The sequence below is a fragment of the Labrus bergylta genome, chromosome 12 (genome assembly GCF_963930695.1).
Source record: "Labrus bergylta chromosome 12, fLabBer1.1, whole genome shotgun sequence".
NCBI lineage: Eukaryota > Metazoa > Chordata > Actinopteri > Labriformes > Labridae > Labrus > Labrus bergylta.
In genome coordinates this window covers 22,321,328-22,349,176 of record NC_089206.1, presented here as the reverse complement: position 1 = coordinate 22,349,176, position 27,849 = coordinate 22,321,328, and the positions used below count along the sequence as shown (strand labels likewise).

Here is a 27,849-nt window from a genome sequence, read left to right as displayed (position 1 = left end):
GACAGACAGGGAGAGAGAGAGAGAGAGATTGAAAGGGAGAGCGAGAGAGAGAGACAGAGAGAGAGAGACAGACAGGGAGAGAGAGAGAGAGAGATTGAGAAGAAGGCCATAAATAATGCAACTCTTAAGCAGATGTCGTTCAAAGCTCTGAGCTGTTGTTGTTGTGAGGTGACAGCTCGTGCAGGCTGCAGATCGTCATAGTTACAGGAAGAAGTTCACATTTTCAGTCCTGCATAAACTTCAGTAACTCGATCCAGGAAACAAAGTCACCGTTGTCCGATTGAGGAAGATTACTTTTGTGGACATCAAAAACATCTTGGTTGCACTTCTCTCGTGCACATCGGCTCTTTTATTTTATTTACTCCCACAGGAAGCTTGTGTTCTCTTCTGAAAGAGTTAGCGTTTCATTTAGCTATTCTCCTCGACCACAACAACATTAAAAAAAACTGAAGTTATTAAATCAAATGGCTCTCGAGAAGCCTGCAGCTCTGCAACTCAATTTGACCACAGTTTGAAGTATGGAGCTGCAAGGCACCACAGATGTGACTACAATGGAAGGGCATGTTTCTTCTGCTGCCGGCGCTCATGACCTCAATTTCAGAGCGCTTCTCAACAGCGCTTATTGTTGCTAGGTTACCCTCCACTTCCCTTGGTGTGTTTTTAATGGCTGTGTGATTTATATTGACTTTTATTAAAGGGACATTTCAGTGAGAAAACACCAGAACAATGTTAATGAATCCGTCCTGACATCAGTAGCAGCTCTACACCTGGAACCTGTTCATTTGAAAAGACGAGTCAGACTAGCGTCTTCTCCGCCATTGCTGTTGACAAAGCTGATATCAGAAGTCCCGCCCCTTCTTGATTGCTATTGGTCAGTGAGTTGGTCTAAGTGACATTGAGGCACCGCCCTGAATGTTGAACTGCTTTCAACTCAGAGCACAGCGAGCACTGCAAAATAAAACACCTGACGCCGAGGACTCGCTGAGCGCTAAAAACAATGAGCCAAAGTGGGCGGGGCCAGCACAAAAAAGGGCCGTCAGTGGACACACGCCCTGCAGGGATTACAAGAATTGAAATGAGACGTACTTCGTCTACAGGGGGCGCTGCTGCATTTATGCTTTTGCAGCACAGTGCTTCTGCAGGATTGGGCATCCTTAGGCGGCAGACTCAAACAAAAATCACTTTTGATGATGTCATGTTAATCTTTCCTGACTTGAATCGAGTTTCATCTCTAACGGAGGTCGCATGAACGACAATAAAAAAGCACTTTCCATATAAACAAGTGACCTCACTGGGCACTAAACACAGTCACACATGTAATTAAGTTAATAACCTTCAAAGCATCAGTGGGTTTAAACTTCTGACTGCGTCGTTGGTTTGTTGGGGATTCACTGAACGCCTACCCTCCGACACGGTGTCATTCTTTTCTATTCTACCTTTCATTCAAGGTTAAAGTCTGTGAAGAGCTTTTTCCTTTTTTTCTTATTTAAACTTTGATTTGAGATTGTGAGACTGAAGTGAGGGTAGTGAAAGAACAGCTTACTGAGGCTTCACAAAAAGGGAGGAATTTAACATTTTAATGTGTGTAGAGTCGACTCAAAGGAAAAGGAATGCATGAAGAAGATTGTGAATGAGAGAGGGGAGGGAATGAGGGGGTAACTTCATGACATGTATGAAATGCTTGGCTGCTACTTTGTGATACTTTCCAGAATCACATGATAGGGCTCAGGGAGATGGAGGAGGAGAAAGAGAAGAGAGGAAGAAATGACGCATGAGGATGAAAAAGGAGTGATTAGATGGATCAGAATCAGAAATACTTTATGAATCCTCAGGGGGAAATTTGAATAATGAAATCCGGATGAGGGGACAGAAAGGAAGACAAGTCCCCCTCTCTGGAAGGGCTTGGGTGTCTCGCTGCTTTCTCACTCCATGTTCTATTGTTTACGGTGAGAATGCAGACTCAGAGGGCAGAACAAACACCTAGCTGTGGGAGTGTCATCTACCTGGGGGAGGGGCTACTGCCCTTTATGATGTCATGAAGGGAAAATCTCCAAACAGCCTGTTTGAGCACACATTTTCTGAAAAGTGGAGCAGGCAGTTAGAGGAACATGGGGAAGTGAATTTTCTATAATATGTGAACGTTAAAAGATGTTTTGGAGCGTTTTATTAGAGAGACAAAACAGATAGAGTTGGAAATTATAGAGAGACGGATTGGGGAATGACATGCAGGAAAGGAGCCACAGGATGGATTCAAGCCCGTTCTGCCCGCTCTGAGGTCAACAGCCTCTCCACGCAGACTTTCTCCAAGCCACTTTACTTCATAGTCTAATGTACTTTTGTGATTTTGGTGTCAAGAACATCAACTGGAACTTGAGTCAGACATCCTGCTTGACGTATTCAGAGAGTGATCTAAGGTGATCTGAATGTTCAATAAAGAAACTCAGAATAAGGTATTTCCTTATCCATTGAGTTCTATAAGTAAGCATGTTTTTTTGTCAAAGTGGACAACTGTTATTTTGGGGTCGCAGGCTAAAAAGTTTGGGAACCCCCGATCTAAAGTTTTACCTTTAGTTCCCTGTTCTGTTCCATGAATCGTCAATTCATGCAAACCTCTGAAGTCAGACAGTCATTCAGAAACATTTGTTTTTTAACCACACCAATTTAAAATTCTTTGCACCGTTTTCAACCTTCTTTAGGATTTTTTCACGGTGATGATCTGAACTTTTTCCTCCTCTAGATGCTTGCTTGTGTTGTTCTTACTATAACTGCAGAACTTGCTAACATTAGCATTGGTTAGCTTACACTGAGTAAGCTAACTCGCTGAGTCACTGATTGGGTTATGAAGCATTCCTAAAGGCATTCAAACACTGATTAAAAACGTCTTAGTTTAACAATGAAGTCTGTTTATTCAGCCAGACGCGTCCTTATCATCAGCTAATTGATAAAGTCAATTCTAAATTCTGTGGCACATCGTTAGCATCAAACACGTTTCTATTCAGCGGATTCATCCGTCATCAAACTTCAGACTGGAACAGAACAGAGACAAAGTAAAAAGAAAACCGAGGCGTCTTCATTGTGTTCACAGCTGACAGCTCCACAGACGACCAAGTCAAACTGTATGGCTCTGTCACAATCACGTCTGGATTTTGATTTGCAGACATATCACTTTTTTACATCCTCAATTATACTGTCTTTGAGGTTTTCTTTTTCTTCTGTCTCTAACTTGTTGTTTATCGATGTGGGACCAGCCTAATGTACCGACACAATCCTTCATGGCCTAGATCCTCAATGAAACCACTGTACACTCAACAATTTTAACTTTTAATTTTAACCGCACCAAAAGTTGGAAACCTCTGCCTGAGGCACACAGTCTGCTGGGACATGGGTTGGGATCGGGAGGGTTGCAGGTTCAAGTTCCAGTGCGGACCAAGTCTAGAAATTGGACTGGAACCCTAATAGGTGCCAGGTCACTTCCTGAGCACAGCCGAACCCCAAACTGCTCGGCCACCCTTCCATGTGCAGCGCCCTCACTCTGAATTTGAAGAAGGTGAACATGTTTTCAGAGTCATTTTCATTTCTGTCCTTGTGATGCAAACATCCAAGTTTTTGGAAACACAGCGCCTGAGGCGAGGCCAGGAGGCAGAGCTGCCGTCCGCTGACCCTGAATCATTCAGCTGTGCTCCAGCTCAGTGTCACAAGAAGACAGACTGCATGATAACAGCCCCATCAAAGCACCACAGACTTATTATCCTCTGTGATACTGTAGAACGAGAGAAGGAGCGTGACATCCGACAGAGGGAGAGGGAACGGAAAAAGAAAAAGGGAGCTTTTTAGGAATACTGATGAAAGTGCAAAGAGGGAAGGAAAAGTGACTAAAACAAAGTAAAATCCAAACACAGCGTGCAAATTCTCCCCTCAGATATCTTCTTGAGGTAGTTTCACATTGGATGGATTCTCTCGCTCGTGCTGCCCAACAGCTGTGAAAGGCAGCTGCAATAAGAGAATTATTCATGAATTTATGCACTCAGTGAGTCCAACCCGCCAGCGAAAGAAAGGCCTGGAATCTGGAGTATCTGTCCGAGCCCTGACCGCTTGCAGACTACAGAATATTAATGACATATCGCGCGTCTGTTTAAAATTATAAGTATTTAGCCTGAGACGCGTTCCAGGCCACAGAGACTTGTTAGAGCTCTGTTTTCAAGATGTGTTGGCATCTTAGAATTCAAGCTTACAGCAATTTATTTAAAAAAAAAAAAAAAAGACAGCTTATGTGTTCTGATTTTGAATTTGTGCAACCCCAAACAGCCACTTAAAACATCGTCTCAGCGAGGCAGCTGTGAGCCATTTTGTGTTTCTGCAAACAGCTCGTGGGAAACACAACAAGGCTAAGCTGCCATCTGCTATGAATGAAGTGACATGAAGAAGCATCTCTCCACAGGACACTGGTAAAGCTCGGGATCATAGCCGTCATTTGAAAAGTTCACAGAGCGCAAATCATGAGCATGTCTGGCCCGTATTCTTTTTCTGGTAATGTGCACATTTACTAACATGCATTATCAAACATTGAACTTTCAGCGTTAATTTTCTTTGATTTCTGATCAAACAAAGCAGAATAAAATGATGATGTGAAGATCCAAACATGGGCAGGTTGGCCAACAACAATGTGTCTGACCTCAACCATGCTCTGAATAGTGAATATAAATCATCAAATATGAGTTACAGGGCTCCAGATTTAGAGGGTCAGACTGAAGCACTTTTGTATTTTACAAAAGTCAATCGTGTATAATCGAGGATCCTTGTTTGGAGTTTAAAATCTTTGTTGTGTGTATGTTTGTATCTCGTCTTTAAAGGAGCAATAGTAAGAGTAGTAAGATAAAGTGATCTTACTATATGATCAGACATTAAGGAAACATGCTATGCCCCCCCCCCCCCCACACACACACACACACACAGCCATTTTGGACGCCCCTCGGTTTGCCAGATATGAGAGCAGTTATCAGGTCAAAGCAACAGGTGTTGCAGCGATGGAAGCGGGAAAGAGAAGTGCTTCAGATAGAAGTGATTGTAGCCGACCTAAAAAGCCTCTGCATGTTTCTAATAAGCAGAAACGTGCTCAAACTAGGATCAATATTGGAGATGCTTTTGAAAAATGGAGAGAGGTTAGAACACAGAAAGGTTTACAGACCCATGCAGAGCTGGATAAACACTGAAGCTTCAGTGTCCACCACATGGCAACCTGTGTGAGCATCGACTTTAGAGAGGAGGGGGAGAATGTTTGAACAATGTTTACAATGTTTGAATTTGGACTGCAGTACCCATTTTAAACACTAGGGGTCAGAGATACATACTGCTCCTTTAATTATATGTTTCTGTTGTGCAGAAAGTGATTTCACTGATAAAGTGTGTGTTATTCTGCATTGATGAGCAGGTTATAAACCCTCTATGATTCTGTCTCTGCTTTCTTTTTTGTTATGACTTGTTTGTTTGTACTATTCTTGCTTGCTGCGTAACGCAAAATCGGTCCCTCAGCCGTATTAGATAAGCGTAACAAAGTGCTTCACAGGGAAAAGGTGAGAACATTGGAAGAGATCCCTGACAAAGCTGAACAGGCAGATTGAGTCAAAGTGAGGGGATTTTCACCGCACATTCCCTCTCAGCAACATCCAGCAGAGACAGCTCCACATAGACCGGTGATACACGGTGAGGCGGTGAACCTTTAAAAGTCTAATTTCTCCTTTAAATCAGTTACTTCACGTTCTCCCTGTGCTAACCCCCTAACCACTGAACTCATTTCTTATTCAGTCAGCGCATGTCCCTCTTCATCGCGAATTAGTCCTGACTCAGTTATCCTATCTGTTGGGTGTCCTTTTATTTCAGGGGCACACTAAAATAATTAAAGTGTACCTCATTGGGAGAGTATAAACACTTTATCTCCATCATCATGTTGTTGTCTTTTAGTGTTCTGCAATGATCCCCTCCTCCATCACACAAACACAGCACAGTCCTCACACACACATGGCTCCCGTGTGGTTATGAAACATAATGAAATTAAAAACCTCCATATGAGCTACAGAAGAAAACGAGAGCATCACAAACAAACTGGTTATTCTCCAGAGCTTCTTTTCATGCCTGTCACCCCTGCAGAGCGGTCGATGTCAAAAAAGGCAATTAAAAGTAGGCTATGCTGCTAAAAAAAAAATTGCAGAACATGGTTCATTGTGAGCGACATTTAAAATAGAGAGGGATGAGGTTATTGACTTCCTACACATATACAGAACAGGTCAAGAAAAGACAAGCAAAGAGATTTAAAAAAAATGTCCCGTTAAATCCAAAGAGGTCGAGATAATCAACACAACTGGAACGTCCCTCCCAGGAGCTTTAAATGTTACCTTTTAAAGTTTCAGTTTTCACTTTTGAACCTTTATATAGTAGCTTCAAAGGTTGATTTAAAAGCATAATAACCTTCAACATGGATAATGGCATCTCTTCCATGTCCACAGTGAAGCCTGATTGACTGTTTCCTGCAGAATTTAACTTTGGCAGCAGGACTTTCAGTGGGCTTCATGTGAGAAGTGTGTATGACTTTACCGGCTTAGTTCACACAGAAGCGTTCAGTTATTAAAAGAAGTCAGTTAGCCTGTCTTTGTGCTGTTTTATTTAATGGCAGAGGTTTAGAGGAAGAGGTTGCCCCTAGGTTTTTTATACGGTCTGGCATGTTTAATGGCACAGCGTTCTGGTCACTTATGGTTTGTATTTCCCGACTGTTATTCCAACAAGTGGTGATGCTCACAGATGAGGTTAGCGTTGCCTGACTCTGTAACTTTATCACATTTTAATACTCAAGATGCTCAAAGCTGGCAAGCACAACACAAATCCTCAGATCATTCCTGCAGAGCCAACTGCAAACACGTTTTTGGTTTTCAAGAGGAAGTCACAGATACGTCTTGCCAGTTGGAAGTTCAACAGTTTTTGTGTTACTTCATCTGCTGTTCGATGAAGGCTGATTTTCACAATGGGGCTTTAGAATTGACTACAATGATATTTCTTCATACATTTACAGATCGAGAAAGAGAACTACAGATATAAATTGTCTTTGTCAGACACGTGATCGTGTAGTTGGTGACGTCACTTCAGCGCCATTTTGGAGGTATTGTTTTTTGGCGTTTCCACAGCCAACCGTACCCTTATTTGGTAAGCGGAGTGTAAGCTAGATGGAGATAGCTGCGTCAGCTATGTAATAATGTGACATCACAGCAGCCCAACACAGTGTAGCCCGCTATTAATTACATTCAACGAAGGAGAAGAACGGGACACAGCAAACAAAAGGGACTCTTTAGGGTCGGATCGGTACCCCTGGTACCCCAACAGAAGGGTACCAAAAAAGTAGAACGGTACGGATTCATTATTTTGTAACCATTCCCAACTTTTGACGGTGGTCTGATACATCAGGAAATGAGCAGAGAACACACCAACACCTACCAAAGAAGGGAGAAAAGAAGGAAACAGCAGATAAGTTGTGGTGCCTTTGTCGTGGGCCAGAGAGCAGGGACGACATGGTAGCATGGGACAATAAAAAATGTAAAACTGTGTGGGTCCACCTCAGTCGTGTGGGGCTGCAGCAAGCACCAGCCACAGATGACAGCTGGGTGAAATTAGCATATATGTGTTTACTTATATGGAGATCTGGTAAGTTGACAGTCAGTGATTTAAAGTCACATGGGGACGGGGGGAATGATTTATGCAGACTGCATAAAATGATGTCGCTGATAGGTGTTTAAATTTCCATACAAAATAAGAGCAGCTGATGTGCTGGTACCTGCATAGCACATTAGGCCAGGTGACATCCACAGTGATGCAGCAGATGGTCAGTTCAGGGACACAGACATGGACCAGAGGGGACAGACTGCAGCTTTGTGTTAGTCTTTTTAACACATGTCGTTCAGATCCATCATCTAAATTGAAGATATTTGAAGTTATTGGAGACATGATACAAACCTGAAACCTATCAAGGGGAGTTTTCACTTTTAATAGAACGGCAGAAATAAACACTGACGCCACTACATGTTCTACAAAAGCAAACCAGACCATCTGGAAAAACACAGCTTTTTTCTATACAGTTATTTTTTTATGCCCGTCACCACTGCTACCCGGTCAGCGTCAGACGAGGTGTTTGACTGCACGCCGCCAAATCTGCCTTTGTTTACTTTTTTTTACAGCAAACATTCATAGTGATGGATGTGTTTGACAGCTTAGAGGAAGCAGGAAGAGATTTATTTCATGATAAACACATGTACAGGACTAGATCAGAACAGAGATAAGTGGCACCGCTGTACCAACAGGGTATCCTCCAAGCAAAAATGATATATGACCAAAATATCATGGCGATCACTAAAGTAGTTTTTGAGATTTTTGAACTTGGACCTAAGCAGCGGACTAAGCTACCCCTGGAATCGATTAAGGCCTCCTGTCCGCCTGGCTTTTTTTTTCTGAGTGCCTTTATTAAATTGTTTTCAATGAGTAAAGAGCGTTCACAGCAGAAAGCAGCCGCCTGGGGAAAAAGTGCAGCGCCTTTTTCCCTTTTTTGTGCGGCGGCTCCGAGCGCTCCAGTTGAAAGTCTTTCAACTTTACAGAAAGGTGCTGTTGACGTCACCGGCGCTCTTTTCTTAATGTATGATATTCCCCGTAGTTTGGCCTCCTACAGATCATGTCTTGTACCTACATCCTCCTTGCTCCATGTCTGATCGGGAAATAAACGATCTCACATACAAAACAAGTAACAGAGCAGTGTCGGTCATACAGCGGGCGATGTCAACAGGCTGTTGTTGTCATTTTTTCTCAGCGCTTCATGCAAGCGCTCCTAACCGCACAGCCAGTGCTTTTCTGCCCGGAAAAAATGCTAGGAGAACACGAGGCCTAACGCTTACCGAAGCGATATGTCCTTATTTACACATTATTTTGATACATAATGTTCTTCTGGCTGTGGATTTTTTATGCCCTGATACTACACATCATGACTTACAGAGCACAACAACACACACAAGAAGAGGACAGCTGCTCTATTTGACAAGTTGGACGTGAGACCGAGCTTCTTTCCTCTGCTGCTCGCTCCAACCTGCATATTTTAGGATGGACTGGATCAATCAACATTTGACAGCCACGATAAACAGATCAAATTATTCACCGTTTCAGAAATATCGTTGACCTCAGACCTGTAGTTTCAACATGTCTTCATCTCACATTGACGACATAACGGATGTAGTTTTTATAGGTGCCCATAAGCAAGGCACGAACCCCCAACATCTGCAGACGCATCGTCCAATCAGCAGCTCAGTAACAGAAACAGACTCAAACACCGTCTGCAGTCTGAAGCTGTTTCCCACCTCTCTCATCTGTTACTTGTGTGTTGCTCTTTGCCTCTATGACATCATCAACCAACTTTACACCCCTCTGCTCCGACAGGCTGACCGATGCCTCGCAGCCAAATCCAAGACAGGTATAATTTAATGACACACAGACTGGTGTGCCGTCATACACCCGGCAAACATAGCGGTGCACGCGGGCAGCTTGTGTAGACCGCGCTCTAGCTCATCAATCTACATCTGGGCGACTGGCAGCGTGTGGGATTGTGCACAGATCAGCCTCATTTCTTCAGATTAACCAACAAAATGAGGGGATCTGTCTGCTTTCTGCCTGCCTGTCAAACAGGAAGTGATGATGTGGGAAAGTTAATACTCAGACTGAGTTACTTCTGGTAAGTTCAATTTGTACTTTTTTATATTTGAGAATAAGTGCATCAAAGTTTTCTCTGGAAATAAAATCGTCAGTTTAGTTTAAAAATACCTCCAGTAAGTACTCCATGAGTATCCACATAATGCACGCCTCTGGGCTCCCCCATTTAGATTTTTTTTTCTTCAAATGATCCATTTTGGATCGTTGTTATACCTTAACCGCCTCGGCTAATAGCCACCTCCCCCCCCCCCCTCTCGGTTACCATAGCAACACACAGGTAAGTGGAAAGGAGTGCTTGGTTTGCCAGGCTGCATGAAGCCCGTTTCTAAAAGTATTGACCTATAAAAACATACACCCACCGACATGTGGAGGCTACCACAGCCATGTATACGTTTTGGACTCTTCTGTGTGTGAGTGTGAGAGAGAGTGTGTGTGTGTGTGTGTGTGTGTGTGTGTGTGTGTGTGTGTGTGTTTGATGGCAGGGAATGAGAAAAAAATCGATAACACAAGTTTTATATATAGAGGGTCTCTGTGATGTCTTTGTCTAAGCTCTTTTAGTTGTGTGTGTGTGTGTGTGTGTGTGTGTGTGTGTGTGTGTGTGTGTGTGTGTGTGTGTGTGTGTGTGTGTGTGTGTGCTCACTCCACCAGTGCATAGATTCCTCTAAATGACGGAACATGAAGAAGGGACGGTGTTGTTCGGAAAGTAAACACAAATCTGTCTCTCTCAGGAAACTTGTCCTTGTCTTTGCATCCATCTTTCTTTCTTTTTTCTGCTGCACCGACTCCCTCACCCAAACTTCATCATCCTCTCCTTTCTTCTCTTCTCTTCTTTTTTCCATCACACTTTGTCTTTACTCTGATGAGTTACCTTCCCTTTCCCCCCCGTCCCCATCCTCCTTCTTGTTACCCTTCACATACCTCTCTTTCACTCTCTGTCTCTCTTTTACCTCGCTCCCCCCCCCCCCCCCCCCCCCGTGTTTCCCCCCCTGGGCTTCACTGCGTCTGATCTAACAGCGGCTCCAGACAGCTGTCTATTCCCTGCAGGCAGCCATCAGAGACACTGACCATAAGGGAGGTATAGTGATCGTGCTCTGCTGGTCTTTTATTGTGTAGTTTCCTTTTTCATTTGCAGCCTTCTCCCTTACACTTCTGGCATCGCTCAACTCTGCGTTTCCTTTATTCTGCTTCTCTCAAGTTGTGAAAAAGCAAAACAGCTCGGCCCGGGGAGGAGGGGAGTCAGGTATTTTAGTTACAAAGCTGCGGACACGAGGTGTATGCATGGATCATTAGGGAATAATGTGACAGTGGTGCGTCTTTGCTGCATCCTTTTCGCTGTGTTTCAAATCTTGTCTTTTAAGGGAATCGAGGCCACCGGGTATTTTTGTCTCAGGTATTTTAGGATTTTTTTTTTAGGAGTGGCAGAGAACAATTGAAACACAGTGAAAAAAAAAGCATTATGTTGGGATTATGGGAAATAAAATGTCAGCTTCAGTTTAATATTTAATTTTTTTCAGGAACAGAACAACCATGAAACAGAATGTGTTGTGGTGTATTCGAGTTTCCTTGCTTTTGCTGGAATGCAGGTATTGTTTAAAAGCTCTGCAATTTATACAAAATAAAATAGGACTGTCAAACGATTGTTTTAAATGTATCAATAATCTTTAAATTTCAATACTTTATAGAAATTGATTTAATGTTTTTTGTTGCATGTCTGAATATCCGTTATTTTGCATTTCAAAACATTTTTTGCTTTGCTTTTATTTTGCATTTTTGCGACTGACTTAAGCTAAGGGAAATGTATTTACTATTTGAATATAAAGCTGCTTTTATTTTGAAATAAATTCAGGAACTTTTGGTAGATAGGAGTTTATGAGAAACAGAACTTAATATAGGGATTTATAAGAAAATGAAAACAGCTAGACGATGGTAAAAAAGTGATAATTTTCTTGTTACATGGTGCATATTAGTTTTGACTCTTCAACTGAGTTTTTTCTTACAAAGTGAGATTAACCTCAGTGTAGTGCTGCCTGAAGAAGTGTGTATACTCTTAATTTTTACCCCAAATGTTTTTCTTTAAGTGTCCTTTCCAGCAGAGGATAAATGGCCCCTGTTATAAACAGTAACATGTACAGTAAGACTCCTATATATTTAGTCTGTGTGTACCTGCAAATGAGAGAGAGCATACTACTGAACATAGTGAGTCAATCAATGGTGTGAATTAGAGGTGATTTAGTTGGTATACCCTATGGAGACTGGAAAATAAGTACTCTGGAAATGAACCATTGAAAGGTGCAGCGAGGGCTGGCTTACCAAAGAGACAAAATAGCAATGAATAGGATTTTAATTCTGGACTTTGACCACATCACGATTGGCGCCCTAGGCTGACAGACTTTAAATTATGATTGTTATAACCTCTGAAACTTTTTAGTAGGCTTAGGCACCTAAAAGATTTGGTTAATGTTAAGAACCAGCTCTTACTTAGGTCTAAATAAGATTTAATGTTTAGTTCTAGATTCAGAAGAAAGACAAGCAGCGGCTGTCAGGGTGAAAAATGTTGAGCTTTCAGTCGGAAAATAATTACAAACCAGTTACAAAGTGCTTCACTTACACCAAAGGTTGCTGGGAAACATTATTCATGCCAAGACCACAAACTCTTCCAATAAAGATAAATAGTTTTGGGGCGCTGGTGGCGCAGTGGTTAGTGCTCGCGCCCCATGTATGGAGGCCATGGTCCTCCAAGCGGGCGTCTCAGGTTCAAAAATGAATTAAAAAAAATAAGAAAAAGAATTGTTTTGAAAAAAGAGTACAGGTGTTCAGGTTTACAGTCATATTTTTATGGCTATTTCTCAAATCAGCAGGCAGATGGGCTGGCAAAGTCACAGACTTCAGACCTCTTTGCTGTCTCCTCGAGACGTCATTACGAGTCAGATCCGCAAATGATATCTGCAATAAAACACCAGCTAAGAGAGCAGCAGACTTGTGAAGTCAAGTACAGGACTTAAGAGGTGAAACATGACTTTAGACCTTCATACTTTTTAATGCAGGTGTCTTTACGCTGCCTTGTCCTCCATGAATCATTAAGACGCTCCATGTCTTGTGCTTTGGTTGATTTAATTTTGGTTAAGGAGGCCGTAACATACCCCAAGGGAAAGTCATTTGAAATGTAGGAAATATACCGCAGTTATGAATCCAAAGAGGGGGAGAGATGTTCCTACAGTCCAATATCCCCCCACCTCAATATCCTCTGACAGAGGCTCTTATGTCTTATTGTATGTAACCTTTCACTCATGTCGCTTTCCTCATTTCTCTCCCTCAAGGTGAGCCTCATTACAGTGGAGACATGATTAATCACATGGAGCTTATGGCACATTTCTGATGAGTGTGAGTAATTGTCCCCCGTCTTAAAGAGGCCTTCTAATTAAAAAACGGGGACATAAATCTATAAGTCTCATCTTTTTTTGCCAACATTTATGTGTGTGTGTGTGTGTGTCTGCAGAAATAAAAAGATGGCTGAACTGTGGCTTGGATGTCTCCCCGAATGATGTCCTGTGAGTTAGGTGTTAAGTTTAATGACTATGTCTACCATCACATTTAATTTCTTTTAAAGGGGACATATTATGAAAAATCCACTTCTGCAGTGTTTTTGAACATTTATTTGGGTAACCTGAGTGTCTACTGACCCACAGAGTGTGAAATAAACCCATCCAGTCCTTTGTTTGTGGTCTGCATAAGTCTTACAACACAGAGAAAAATCCTGTTTCAAATGTGCTCTCCTTGTGATGTCACAGTGGGATTCTGGTAAAAAAAATCACTTTCTGACTATTGTACAGACTTTTCCAGAAAGGTCATCCTGGCAGAAAAAAGCAGATTTAAATCAAACTTTGAGATCTTTCTTTTTATCTCCCAGCATTCCTTTCACTCCTTAGAATAAAATGTGTTACCTAACGCTACAGATACATCAGGGGGTATTGTGTGGTTTTTTTTATTTCGATGAATGCACCACATTCTCCTTTTTACCTTGTGAACAAAACATCTACGAGCAATAAAACCAAGCGAGAGAGAAAAAAAACGGTCAATATCCAAAGACGTATTTACTGCTACCCAACAAAATAACGTCTGCATGCTTCAGCTCCTTTTGTGTAACACTCAACTGTAAAACTTCAACAACAACAGCTCAGTGTGCAGTGATGCAGCCAGCTCATCTCGCCTCTCACACTCTGAACTAGCACTGTAATAGATGAGGCTATTTAAACTTGGTGAGTCTGTACACATTACATTAGTGAGACGGCTCATGAAACGCTGTCGTCCACAGCAGCCATCAATAAATATGGAACGAGAGACAAGACGAGGATTCATCTCTTTTCTCACTTCTCAAGAATTATTCATGTGCATAAATTCTGTCTTTTAATGACTCAACCCCCTGAACAAATGAAGAGAGACACAACATCTCTGTGTTACGAGAAGCAGGATGTAAAGGATGTTGGAAAGACACTCACGAGAGGGTTTTCTCCAGACGTCCTCCTGGAGAGCCGATGATTTCTCCGAGGGTGCAGAAGGTCTGTCCCAGGAAGTCCTTTGGGAGAAAAATGGATAGAAGAGAGGAATAATTGCATGACAGGTTTCAAACAGGACTCTCAAAGTACTAATCTGTAGATAACTATAAGGATTGATTCAAATTTTCTTTAGTCCTCCTTTAAAACTATATCCACCAACATTTATGTACAATGAAGCAGGTGAAGCAGGGTTCACACTACAAGATAATTGGGATGATTTTAGGCCCAACCCAAAGTCAGCAAAGGCCGGATCATCTTATGGTTCCAAAGATGATGTTGCCAGATGTTCCTGTGGTGTGAGGTGTGTTAAAATTGATTCTACCCGCCCCTGATCTGCTCGGAAGACGATTGGGGGCCGCCCCCGATATGAAATCGTTTGTAATATAGAAACCCTGTTGTGTGAGGAGAACGCCGAGGACAGCCGAGAGGAACTAAACAATTGGCAATCAGGAAGCAAGATGACTGAAACAGGAAGTGCAACAAACACGACCACGGTTACGACAGCAAACAAGAAGCGAACTCAAGAAACCTGTGAGTTTGATGGATAACAAAAATGGTGGATTTATTGAGAGTGTTTCTACATCATGTTGTATAAAACAAACCACAACCAAACTGACAAGGACAGGATGTCGGCCATGTTTGTTTACTCTTAAAGATTGGGGGTTTTAAGCGTGGAGACTCTGGATGTTGGGATATGAATAGTGTGTGGTTTCCTGAGTCAGTCAAACTATCAAAACAAGTCTGTTCAATCTGTCATTATTGGTCTCCTATTGGTCGTCATGTGCGGGCTCCCTCGCAATTTCAAATATGTTAAAAATCTTTGAGTGTGTACCTGGCTGTAGACATCTCTCATCTTGTTTATTCTGGTCCTCAGAGTATCTCCTCCTTTTCAAATGTTTGTGATGAAGGACAAAACCTGCATTCCTTCCAATGAAATAATAATGTAATCTGATGATTTTCAGAAGCTAATATGAAGTTTCAGCGGTCTCCATGAGACAAATGATGAGGGTATCAGTCCTTTAAAATGACCCCCGTCTGGTTCTCTGGACAGAGTTTTCATGCTGAACTGTTGCAGACTGATGATGCAGATGTATTTTTTACATAAAAAAGGACATAAACCTGGAGGTCACCTAAAGAACTCAGCCTTAGCCGCCATGTTCTTCATTGGTGGATTCATGTGGGGTTTTTGTCCCCACTTTTTTAAGCTATTAGTTCATAGGTATGAGGTGGGGAACCTGCCCATTAAATGATATGAACCCTCAATACTCCACAGACGTCTGGACCTCCTGTTCTTTAATCAACATTTAAGACTCAATAGCAATTATGAAAGACTATCAAATCAAAAAGGATAGAAGGAGAGATATTAAGGTTATTACACTGCCATTAAACTTCATTCTCTTGATATTGAAGTGTCATTTAAAATTAAACTTGGAATTTAGGGTTTAATTCCCACTTTATTTCTTACGAGCATGCATGAACTTAAGTAGGTCAAGTCCCAGAACTGGTGACCCGGGGGAAGTTTTACTGATTTACCGTCTAATCTTTAAAAGAAACACACCGGGATTAAAGTACATGCTCTCATTAAAGCAGCATTTTCATTGAACAATAGATTTGAAAGTTTGCAAAAAGTCCCCGCTCTACAGAGAGAAACATACGGAAGATAAAAAGCGGAGCGATGAAATGACACAATAAACATTTCTGCACAGCAACGAGGGAAGGTACGGTGGCTGGGAAGTGCAAACCAAAATGCAGTGTGAAATGCTTTTTCAAAGCTTAAGACAAATTTAAATTTAAAAATGTAAACAAATGGACAAGATGTGAAACACTCTGACCAGTGCAGAGAGAAATTTACAAACCACAGAATCTCGCCGAAAAGGGAATTTACCAAATGCTGGAAGTGACTGAGAAGTTGTTGGGTGAGCCATCAATTCATTTGTTTTGACAGAAAGACTGTGTGTTAACTGTCTCAGGTGGATTCCACAAAATGGACAAAACATCATTCAATCACCATAAACTCCATAGAACACATTTCTTACCGTCTTTACGCCATTTGTTTTCTTAAGACCCTGACACACCAAGCAGGCGACAAAGAACTAGTGGCAATGAAGACGGACTGTGGTGTCGCCTAATGTCGCCGTTTTTCCTGTCGCCGACTACAGCTGATGGCCAACCACCACGTACGTTCTGCGCATGCGTTAGAGGAAATAACTCTTCATGCCAGCAGGGGGCGGTAGTCCGTTGTTTATGATACGAGAAGACCATTTTCACACCGCTGTCGCTCACCACCTGTATTATAGGCAGTCTACTAATGGAGAATAATGTCTGATAAAAAGTTGAAAATGGCGCTGGCGTTGTCAGCCCTTGGTCTTTTAGTGGAAAAAGAAAAGAAGAGGCAGAAGAGACAAATAAGGAGAAACCGCAATAATTGAAAGCATGGATACTACAGCGGCATGCTCAAGGGGCTTTCCTGAACATGTGTCGAGAGCTGGAGTTATCCGAACAGCCAATCAGAGAGATTCCTCTCACCGAAAGTCAGATGGGGGGCGACGGGTAGGGACGGAGCTGGACACACCGCAAAAACTAGGGCGGCGATCTCCTTGGTGTGTCAGGGCTTGAAAATGTAAATTTGCTTTGTCCTTGGTAAAAGTGTTTTGTTTTCTAAAAATATTTACCAAAATGTAAATGTGTCTCAAGCTTTGCAAAATTGTTCCAAATTGTCATTTGTAAGCCACCGTAGGGCAGAGCACTATGTGTACATATTTGTTGTGTGCGAGTGGGAGCAGGTGTAGGTGTGAGTCCTCATAAACTGTGTGTGTGTGTGTGTGTGTAACTCCTTTAAATGTCCTGACATGCACAATCTGCTGTACTACACCGTTTCAAACAACAACAACATCTGTCTGCACCTTGAAGTTGTGAGAATGGCTTTACCTGAGCGAGGGATGAAATGCAGACAGACAAAATGAGGAGCAACATTACAGGAGAAGCTTTCCGCAGGCGGGGAGCTGGAGGTGTTTGTCCTTGATGAAATGAGATGAGAGAAAAAAAAAAAAAAACACAATCAAATTAAAGCGGATGAAACACACACATGAAATAAAATCTCTTCAGGAGGCCGTGAAATATTCTGGAAAATTAAACGTGGAATGAATGGAGGACTTTTTAATAGCAGGACATGAGGATAATACAATCTGCATACACAGCACTCACCTTCTGCTCTCCACATGAGTTGATTTTAGAAAGAAAGAAAAAAAGAGAGAAAAGACTGCCATTAAAGGGAATTCACAGAGTGCTAATAGACTGGGCTAAATAATAGACTGAATGCACCATCAGCGTCTTCACTCATTCACTGTAAATGAGCTTTAGCAGCATGACTAACGATAAATATATGTGTCACATTGGAGGACCGATGGAAGTCGTCAGCGCTGAGTCAAAGCTGTCATTGTGTGTTTGACATACTGTACTTACGTGTTTGGAGATGTTACAGCTCCTGGAGTCCACATTGTACCTGTGAGGAAGAACTATGTGATAAGATTGGAGGAACTGGTGGCATCACCGTAAAGGCAAAACATTCTGTAACCATGGAGATGTTCACTTCCACATGCACGATTGTTGGAAAATGTACTCCCCTGTGTTTGTCTTTGATTACTTTAGGGGGGAATATTTAAATCAAACAAAACTCAGGGTTAATTTTTTAATCTGTGTCACCTCCTTATATTTTTTCGATCTCCATGTCTTCAGCTTTGGTTGATTTCATTTTGGTTAAGGAGGCCGTAACATACCCCAAGGGAAAGTCATTTGAAATGTAGGAAATATACCGCAGTTATGAATCCAAAGGGGGGGAGAGATTTTCCTAGAGTCCAATATCCCCCCACCTCAATATCCTCTGAATATGACACATTAAGGACACCTTCACAGGTGTTAAGCTCTCAGCAATGACTGTCCGAGCGGAAACCTGACAATCCAAGCAGACTCTGAGGCGCACGATAAGAAATGCAGTTCCTCAAACGGCCACTTGAGGCTTTCTCCAAGAGCAAGTCAATCCTCATTAGTCCCTGTGTTAAAATACTTACGTATGGCAAAAATAAACATGTTCACAGCCTGAAGGCTTTTTGGACTCCTTATCTTATTTCCCCATACATAACATCTGGACTGTGATTTTTTTGAACCTTGAAGTTTAGCATTCTTGGTCACTTTAAGGGATCTGATAGGTTCCCCCTTTGGCTAATTCAATCCCTGAATTTAACCTCTTGATCATGTGTCTGATGTTTTGCCTTTTGGCGATCTTTTCTCGCAAATATCAAACAAATAATTCATCGCTGAGGTCTGAGTACGAGGTGAATATCTAAGAGTTAAATCTGTGTATTGGTTTTAATGAAAAGATACCAACCATTAGTAGCTAAGGGTGTCTTCCAACATACCTATGAGGGCTAGTTACAGTGATTTATTGAGGTGGCCAAGAGATGCTGGTCAGGATGGTTGTTGGATTTTCCCTGATAAAGAATACAGCTGGCTGTGGAGATGAAAACACTGCTAACTTTAAGTTTTAAGTTACCCTGCTAGTTTAATTCACCTGCTTCTTATCTTCATGGGAAATGGATGAGCAAGCAGTGAGTCAGTGGCATTCAGCAAGCAGGTTGTGTTAATTAAACAGCTTCAGTCAGCTTCCACAAATACAACCCAATTCTCTGGGAAATAAGATGGTTAACTAGCTCATTTGCGGCCTTTCACAAATACCACTTAGCCGTTTAGGTTTGATATCTTTGCATTTGCCAAGATGTACGCTGTAAACTGTATCCCTGTCCATAAAAGTCTTTGCACTCATATATTGGGATGCTGTTTTTTCACTGTTGGAAAGTGAAGTGGTTTAGAATATCCGCCGAGTTGGAGGCTAGAAATGCAAGCAAAAAATAGCCGCTGGATCCTAGAGGCTATCTTTGTCAAATAATGGTGCTGGTGGCTTCATAAACAAGGGACTCTACAGCTGGTCGGAGCTGAAGCACTCAGAGAAAAATAGCTCACTGGCAGCTGAAGGCATTTCCAAACTATGTAACTGAATCGGAAAGAAAGGTTGTAAATTGGTGGAAAATCCATCTGGAAAGCTAAAAAAAAAGAAATCATATCTGAAAGTGTTGTTGCCTTTGTGTTATCTGTTATGAGATACCTCCAACCTCTGACTCCTGAAGTATGTGGCCTGTTTCACAATAAGCTTATTATTTGTGGATTGAGCGTAGAAAATGACCTTGCAGAGTAGAAGGGAACGCTTTGAGGTGAAATTATGCATAACGGCAACATAAAGGCATCATCACAAACATTGTTTTTGTTCCATTTTTGTGTTCACATTATATACGAGCAACTGTCCTACACACTCCATTGAGTAATAATAGCACATTTCTGTGCCTTGATTAAAGCTACCGAGGCATGTAAGGGATCTTCCTCTGCATTGATCAAGGAGAGCAGCTAGGTGAGCTGAGCAGAATAACCAAGTGGGTAAACAGACACTAATTCAATCAGCGGGGCTCTCAACTTGGCCTGGAGAGGGTCCATTTTTTTTAAATCTCCTGCCGTGATTGGACATCCAATTCCATTGGCGATTGACCTGTTCATTAATCCTAATTGAGCGAAATAATCGTTTTTTACCAAGAACCCAAAGAGAGCGGGGAGAAACAACAAAGCAACATTGGCTTGGTTGCTCTGAATTCACATCGTGGTGTTTCCAGCTTAACATATCCATGGTCAGAATTCAAATAATTCAGGGTTTTTTTTTTAGACAAAGTGAAAAGAAATACCAGCAGCATACTCACACATCAAACCTTAGATTCTGTTTCTCTTCAAAGAAGAAATCCAGGACGAATTTCCTGACAAAATCTGGATTCCGCGTGTTATCGATTACCTCCGTTCTGCCAAACTATAAACACAAGAAAGATATGACTGGTGGTAAAAGAGGCAAACATTCTTTAGGGTCGATATATCTCGGGAGTCAAATCATGAAGAAAACAATCCAAGCAAAAGAAACGAGATCCAGCAGAAGTTAATATTAAGATGCCCACATTTGATACAAGATTAGAATCTATAAATACTCATATATCTGCATATCTCTGAATCAAACTGAGCGTCATCATGTTGGTGCTTAAGCTGTGTCCCCAGAGAAATCATATCGCTACATTAGAGCCAGCCCTCTACCACTGTGAGCCCCACAGAGTCCCAGTCCCACCCTCCCACCTGGGCCAGGCCGTCTCTCCATCTCCCTGACAATCACTTCAGTAATCCCCTAGATTGGACAGCCAGCCTCACCTCCGGGGCCCGGCCCAAGAGCACCGTGTAATGAGCTATTGATCTTGGCACTGCCTCACCTCAGCCTCAATACCTCTACTCGTGTCTTTAGTGCCCGGTGCACATAATCCGCGCTATCAACCGAGCCCCTAGCCTATCCATTACCACGTCCTCGCAGGGCAGACTGGTGGTCCTCAGAAGCTACCTGTCGTATCGATCTGAAGGGAAAAATCCCATGATATTTCCTTGTAGTGTTTCTATTTTTGGGACTTGGAGGCCTTGGGTTTAAAAACCTCACTTCGGGGTGATAGGTTAATAAGTGTGTGAGCATTTGTGGGTGAAGGTTAAGGAATTGCTTTGTTAGAGGCGAGATGTTTTTTTGTTGTTGTCCTAGAATCAACAGAGCAGAAAAGCATTTACTGGAATAAATAAATAAGATTAAACATTTATTAAGAGTTGGCATTCCAGTGCTTACAAAAGTCTAACCCAAAAGAGGGATTCAAGCTTAAAGGGATAGTCAGTAGCAATTTTTGAAAATGCAAACTGGGTCCATCACCCCCAGAAGCGTACACTCACTGCAGGGCGTAGTGTGTACGTTTCCTGCTTTCTTCACTGCAAGCTACCGCATGCTAGCACAAGCTAACCGCATGCTAGCACAAGCTAACCGCAAGTGTTTGGCACCTTCCTGTCCAACAGGAAGTAGACCAACTCCACGTCCGCATGTAAAAGCCAACCAAATGTTCACCCTCGTTTTAGAACGAGCTTTATCCGCTCTGCTTTTCTCCTCACTATGATTACATTTTCTCGTCTTTTCAGCTACGTCCATGTTCGTCATATTTGCCCGTTCAAATCACGTCCAATCGCTGAATTGTATCCGCTCCTTAAATCACCTGCGCACTGTCATTTTCATGGCGGAAAAACACACCAGCTCCCCGCCCAGAAACGTCCCGAGTCAACAAAAACAAACCAGAACATGAAAATCCAGGTAGAGGACAGGGTGTCTGCAGACACAGTCACCACCACACATGTACGGAGAAGGGATGATTAAGCAGTATTCCTCATGTATAAGTCTGTATTTAATTTTTTACCTTTAAAGTTGTACCATTCTTATGTGCACAGTTGTGTGTGGTTTGCATTCATTATGTTCATGCAAGTTAAATTGATATGCAGATAACAGAGCAACAGGTCGACATAGATGCTAATTGCACAGAATGCTTTAATAATGAATGAAAATGCACGACTCGTCCTTCCAGGCACGACCATTAACTTTAATATCTTTATCTATAATTCATAAAAAAAAGTCAAAGATTATGTCAAAAGCCAACAAAGCATTTATTCAGGTTTACATTCAAGCCCACATGTCGCTCCCGATGTCAATATGTGTTCGGCTGACAGCGAGATGTTTACTCGAGCACTTCATGCAGCGTTTTTGATTAAGCCCTGCCACATGGAATGAGAAGGTGTGAGGCGTCTTGGAGAGAAGGGATCAGTGTTTGGCAAAGCCCTGAGTGTCACATTAATGTTGACTTTGCATTTGTGAATACGCAAGACAGGGAACAGAATGTCACGGGCAAATTAGATGAGGTAAAACAAGGAATACGAGATTACAGCAGAATGTGTCGGTGTGGCAAGGAGACTGAAACTAAAAAACCTGAAGAGGAGGAGGAGGAATTTAAAATGACAGTAATGAATAGAGGGTCATGTGATCCCCTCCTTAAAAAAAGAGTGACAGAGGGTGAGACAGCAAGACGGCGAGGGGAGCAGACGGTGCATATTTAATATGAGTGAAAAAGTAATCTCACCCAGACCATTTTCCATTAAGTGATTTTTTTCTCTCCTGCCAATAGAAACCTGATATATTAAGAACTTTATTTATTTATTCTTTGCACTGTTCTGGTGCAAAATGTTCTCTTGGTTTGCAGACAGTTACCTCCAAACTTCATCCTTATAAATCCATTTTCGCTCCTGACTGAAGAAACTAGCACGTCATGTAAAAGATAAACTCTGGTGTAAGTTTGAGATTTGATTTAGAAAAAAGGTGCTTTAACTTACCTCCCTCCATTCTTTGGTTCCCACAGCCTGTAAATACAACACGACCACTGGGAGGAGAGAGGAGACGAGGATGCCGAAGGGGAAGCATGAGGAAGAAGAAAAGAAGAAGAAGAGCTTATTTCATTCTGTTGATGAGTCTGATGGTTTATTCCATGTTGACACCTGCAGCACAGATATCAAAAAAGCTCGGGTTGAAAAATCAATTCGACCCATCTATTTTCATTAGATCCAGTTCGGCTCGCAGCAAAGTCAATAACTGCGTCATTAAAGCAATTACACCGCTCTTAAACTGAAATACACGGCACTATTAAGGGATTCCATGTAAATGTATCCTATTAGACAAAATGGAAAAATGACTTTTGCATCAGGTTTTTTTTACACACAATGAAAAAGTGAGAGATTTGTACTTGTACTACAATTTACAACATCGGAATTTAAAATGGAGTTTAAAAAATGAATATTCTTTGATACTCTTAATCTAAATTCATGAGGAAAAAACTTGGAAATTGAGTCTGCAAGGGAGCTGATTATCTGACAAAGTCCTCTCCTGATGTTTTGTTAAAGGTCACATATTCTCCTCCTTTTCAACTCAGTTTAAATAAGTCTCATAGCAATCCAAGATGTGAAATTACAATAAAAGTAGCCTCATTGGGTTAAAGACCTCCTCGTTATAATCGGTGCTCAAGTGTTCATACAACTGGTCAGTGGATTGTTTGAGTAAAAAAAAAGGTCTCATGAGGAGCAATTATTATGTGCAATAAGGTGGGAGCAACCCAATTATGTTCCATTCATTTATCGTGTTGTTACGCTGGGATCAAACACACGTCATGTCCATGCATCGAGAAAATAAACAACATTTGATAAAGGCTATTATTGGATGAATTCATAATTGGCCAAGCGTTGCCGTTTGTGTCTAGACGGCCTGTGTGAAGTTTGGACATTAGCCCTAATGAACTTCAGACTGTCTCGACTGTCAGACAATTAAAACCACATTTTCCTCCTAATGAGCAATTACCAGAAGGCAGATAACAGAGAAGGGGCAGCAGGCGGCTAAATCTGTCGGGCACTGCGTCTTTGGAATAAAACATCCTCCCTGTGTCAGATTGTTAGCCGTGCATGAATCATATCTGCTGCTTAGAGGGATGTTTTAAAATCAGAGTATTACAAGTTAATCAGTTTGTGAAATGCCTTTAATGTCTTTATGTCTTTAATTAACGAGTGAATAGAAAATAGAGCATAGAAGGTAAAACACACACTGCAGGGGTTAACATTTGTTCTTATCAAAGTCATACCCCACATGCTCTGTGCGTCCCTTAACTTGAAATAATGGTGTTCAAGAAGCACAGATTATATGTGTCTGTATTTGAGATGAAAAGCCAGAGGATCTTAATGTATCCCCAAGGCTGCAGAGTATCAGCGGCACGGCTCCACGCTGGATTTAGACTCGTCCGTGCGGAGGCTGCATCAGTGTCCGGAGAGCCTGGCTGATTGTCTGCTTTATGGAAACTGACGGCGAAAGGAAAGGGCCCATCTGGGGGCGCCGCAGAGAGACTAAATCATGAAGCAAAAGGCAATTCTTTTACAGCCTGAACCCGTACACCAGCTACAACTCCTGACAGTAGTCTGGCGGCAGGACAGGTACCCCAGACGACTGAATATGAATAAATCAGAGCACGAGTCGTATCAAGTTCTCGATGGATCACAGCTTAACAGTACAAAGTAACGAAAGTGCTGCACAGAGAAAGGGACAAATATCCTCCAATCAGGGACGTGCAAAGCATTCCAAAGGGCAGTGGTCATTTTGTTTTGGTATGAACGAGACCCCTCATTGTGTTGATTTTTTTTCCTCATCGTCCCCCTTTTTGTTTCAAATATGCACCTGTTGTCCAATTTATAACTACCTCCATGCATACTTTAACAGAGAGATACAAAAAATCACCAATAGCACTTTGTGACAGCAAAACAATCAGCTTGACAAGTTTTTAAAAACGCATCTCGTCTTAAATCATACCTCAAAACGTGCTTTTCATTTGATGCCTGACTCAGACTCTGGTCCACTGTCCTTTATGTGCAAACACTGTATTTCATATACAGATCCATCTCCCCTTGAACACCATTGTGTGCCAACTCTGATCCCCCCACCCCCCTCCAGCACTCACCAGTTTAAATAATTCCTGGTCTTTCTTCTACTCCAGCTGCCTTTCAACATGTGTGAAAGCAAGAGCAGTAAATCTGAGCACTTCAATTGCATCTCATTTGAAGACTTTGGAATGGGCTGGAGTGTCTAACAATGAAAACGATCAATCTGTCGGCAGTGCAGAACCAGGCACATCAGCCTCCCTCCGCCTCAGGTACTTCTCCAAATTGGCTCATAATTAAACTGGATTTACAGACACCAGTAAAATATACTTGAATGCAGGTATAAGTATGAATAGTAAAGAAGAGCAGCTCATTTTTTGGTGTGACATGCAGGCTTCCACAGACTGTGAGACTGACAAGAAGATCTCTTCTCCATTTATGTAAATCGATCTGAAACAAACATTTTGAATGAGTAAAGATTACATTCTAATCATCTAATAATAAAATGTACAACAAAGGGGAAAGGGCGTCTCATCAATCATTTAAAAGATTCCTGCAGGACTTAAAGTACGTGTGATCTGTGTGCATAGCATACCAAGAGACATCCCAGAAGTCTTCTCAGTATAAAAACCCCTATCAGAGGGGTTGAGTGTAATTGAAAATGGCAGAGTGTTCTTCAAATCTCATCCAGCAAATGCCACGGGAGCTGACAGCAAGAGTCACCTGTGTGAGGACCGGGGATTTCTTACAGCCTGCCTCTTGGATTTGCGCTGCAGGGAAATATAATCAGAGAATGGGCACACATAGGCGGGATGCAACAGGCTTTACTTCCAGGCCGAGGGCACAAGCTTCTCAATGCGAGGTGAGGGAGGGAGGACGGTAGGAGGACAAGGCTGAATGTTAAAGAGAAGGACTGGAAGGTGTAGGAAGAATAAAAGAGAAATGTGAAGGGACAAAGCAGAAATAAATGACTTAAGTCAAGGTGGAGAATTGACAGGGGGGACATGAAGTCGAGCTGAAAAGAAATACCAGTCTTGCACAGCAAGGCGCTGGCAGACTCACAATGAGACAGGATTTGAAGGTTTTACTGTGAGAAATCCCTCGTTGATATACCTCTAACACAGCAATTTAGGTAAAGCAGGGTGGGCAGATAAATCTCTTCATCTGCTGCCAAGAAAAGGGATGAGGCAAAAGAGCCTTGATCCTCTGGAGGCCAATTCCTGAACCTTGGTGGAGCAGCTCTGACAAAGCTGCACAGCTGGGAGTCTAAACAGGGAGATACCATGCAACAGGCGAGGTTTCTTTGATGAGAATCCAGACGGAGAGAGAACACCCTTTTACCTTTACACTGAGATGGCACAGGTTCCTCCTCATCCTCAAGAACAAGTTTTATAAAAGGAGTGTATGTTTTTAAAACCTGCATTCATTGTTGTCCAGCTTGGGATAGTTTCAAGCAGAAGAAATCTCATATTACATAAACTTGCATCTTTTTCTAACACTAACATGTGTCTCTAGTCTGTCTGCAAACCCCCCCAATGATGAGAAAAGTCCATCTTCTCCGTCTTCTGCCTGCTCCACTTTTCAGAAAATGTGTGCTCAAACAGGCCGTTTGGAGATTTTCCCTTCATGACATCACAAAGGGCAGTAGCCCCTCCCCCAGGTGGGTGACACTCCCACAGCTAGGTTTTTGTTCTGCCCTCTGAGTCTGCCTTCTCACCTTAAACAATAGGACATGGAGCGAGAAAGACAGAGACACCCTTCCAGAGAGGGGGCGTGGTCAGACACAGCTCATTTACATATTTAAAGATACAGACACAGAAACAGCCTGTTCTGAGCAGGGCTGAAATAGAGGGGTTTATAGGCATGATCAAATACAGGATCAGAGTGGATTTAAAACAAAAAACTTCACAGAGGTGTTTTGGGGAGCTCTGAGAATTATTGAAACTGGTTGAAGAGGGGGAGGATATGTGACCTTTAACATGTTTAATTATTGTTTTTTTATATCGTCATTTTGTATAGTGTGTGAGCATTTTTAAAAGCAGTACCTAAAATTGGGGGACCAATAGTGGGCCCTTAAACTGTCTATAGGCTATATAGCATATGCTGTAGCCTATATAGCCTATATAGTAATATAGTATAGCATTGGTATAGCATGGTTTAGTATCGGCTGTATGGAGATACAAGACGGGGCGGGACAAAGAGAAATGCCGCTGCAGATTACAAAGGGTGCTATTACAGTGACAGGGACTTATCAGTGAGTGACCTGCTGATGTTTAAGCAGAACAAGGGCTGATATGTCTGTGCGCATATTCCACCGATTAAACAAGTAAAGCAGACTTCATTAGCCGGACGGGAAACCAAAGATAGAAGGCAACTACAGTTTAACATTCAGTGAAGTTGGACGCTCATCCAGCCACACAGCCAAACAGACAATACAATAAAACCCACATTATCAACCCACATTATCAACCCACGCACGACAACAAACTTTGTAAACAGTGACAGCCGTTCATACAGTACGATAACCAGCAGACACGGCGGTCTACAACACATGCACCCACAAACAAAAGAACAGCATCTAAGCGTAATCTCAAATAATGATGAAACAACTTACCAACTAAGTTTTCATCAGCACTGTTGCTTTCCTGCAGCTAGCTGGGTGCTCCTCCTAAACATGTTTATTTGCTTGGCTAGTTTCGTTGAGAAAACATTTTTTATTTTGTTTTTTACACTTTTAATGTTACGAAAAACTGCGAGGTAAACATAAATAAAGCAGACAGACGACTAGGTTTTTAAAACTCCAGACAGCAGCAGGGGGCCCAGCAAAGGGGGTGCTAAGCGGTGGAATCAATGACATTACAAACAGGCCACAGCACCCTGCTGGTGGTAGTTTGCTGCCAAAGTTGAGAACCCCCTTGGCAGTGGAGGGGGGCCCCTCTCGGCTCTACAAAATACGTTGTGTATCTTGATTGCGGCAAAAGAAAAGAGAGACTCAGACCTAGTCAAACTAACTTTATTAGAAAATTCAACTAAATAACAAAATGCATGTTAAATTTGGCTCAAAGTGGGCCCCTTAAGACAACAGTGGGCCCGGGGCGGCCGCACCTTCTGCCCCCACACTCGCTCCGCTACTGCCCACATGGCTCGACACATTTCTGTCCCGGAAGAG

At 42.2% G+C, this 27,849-nt stretch overlaps 1 protein-coding gene across 1 annotated transcript in view; it reads right to left on the bottom strand.

Annotated features, from left to right (window-relative positions):
* Window positions 1–27,849, bottom strand: part of LOC109981556 (copine-9) — a 69,759-nt gene that overhangs the window by 27,088 nt on the left and 14,822 nt on the right. Inside the window, exons 3-6 of the mRNA XM_020630392.2 lie at window positions 22,602–22,648; window positions 20,081–20,184; window positions 17,745–17,784; window positions 14,226–14,305 (exon numbers count right to left, since the gene is read on the bottom strand). Coding sequence (XP_020486048.1) covers window positions 14,226–14,305; window positions 17,745–17,784; window positions 20,081–20,184; window positions 22,602–22,648 — 271 coding nt within the window. The remainder of the gene's footprint in view (window positions 1–14,225; window positions 14,306–17,744; window positions 17,785–20,080; window positions 20,185–22,601; window positions 22,649–27,849) is intronic.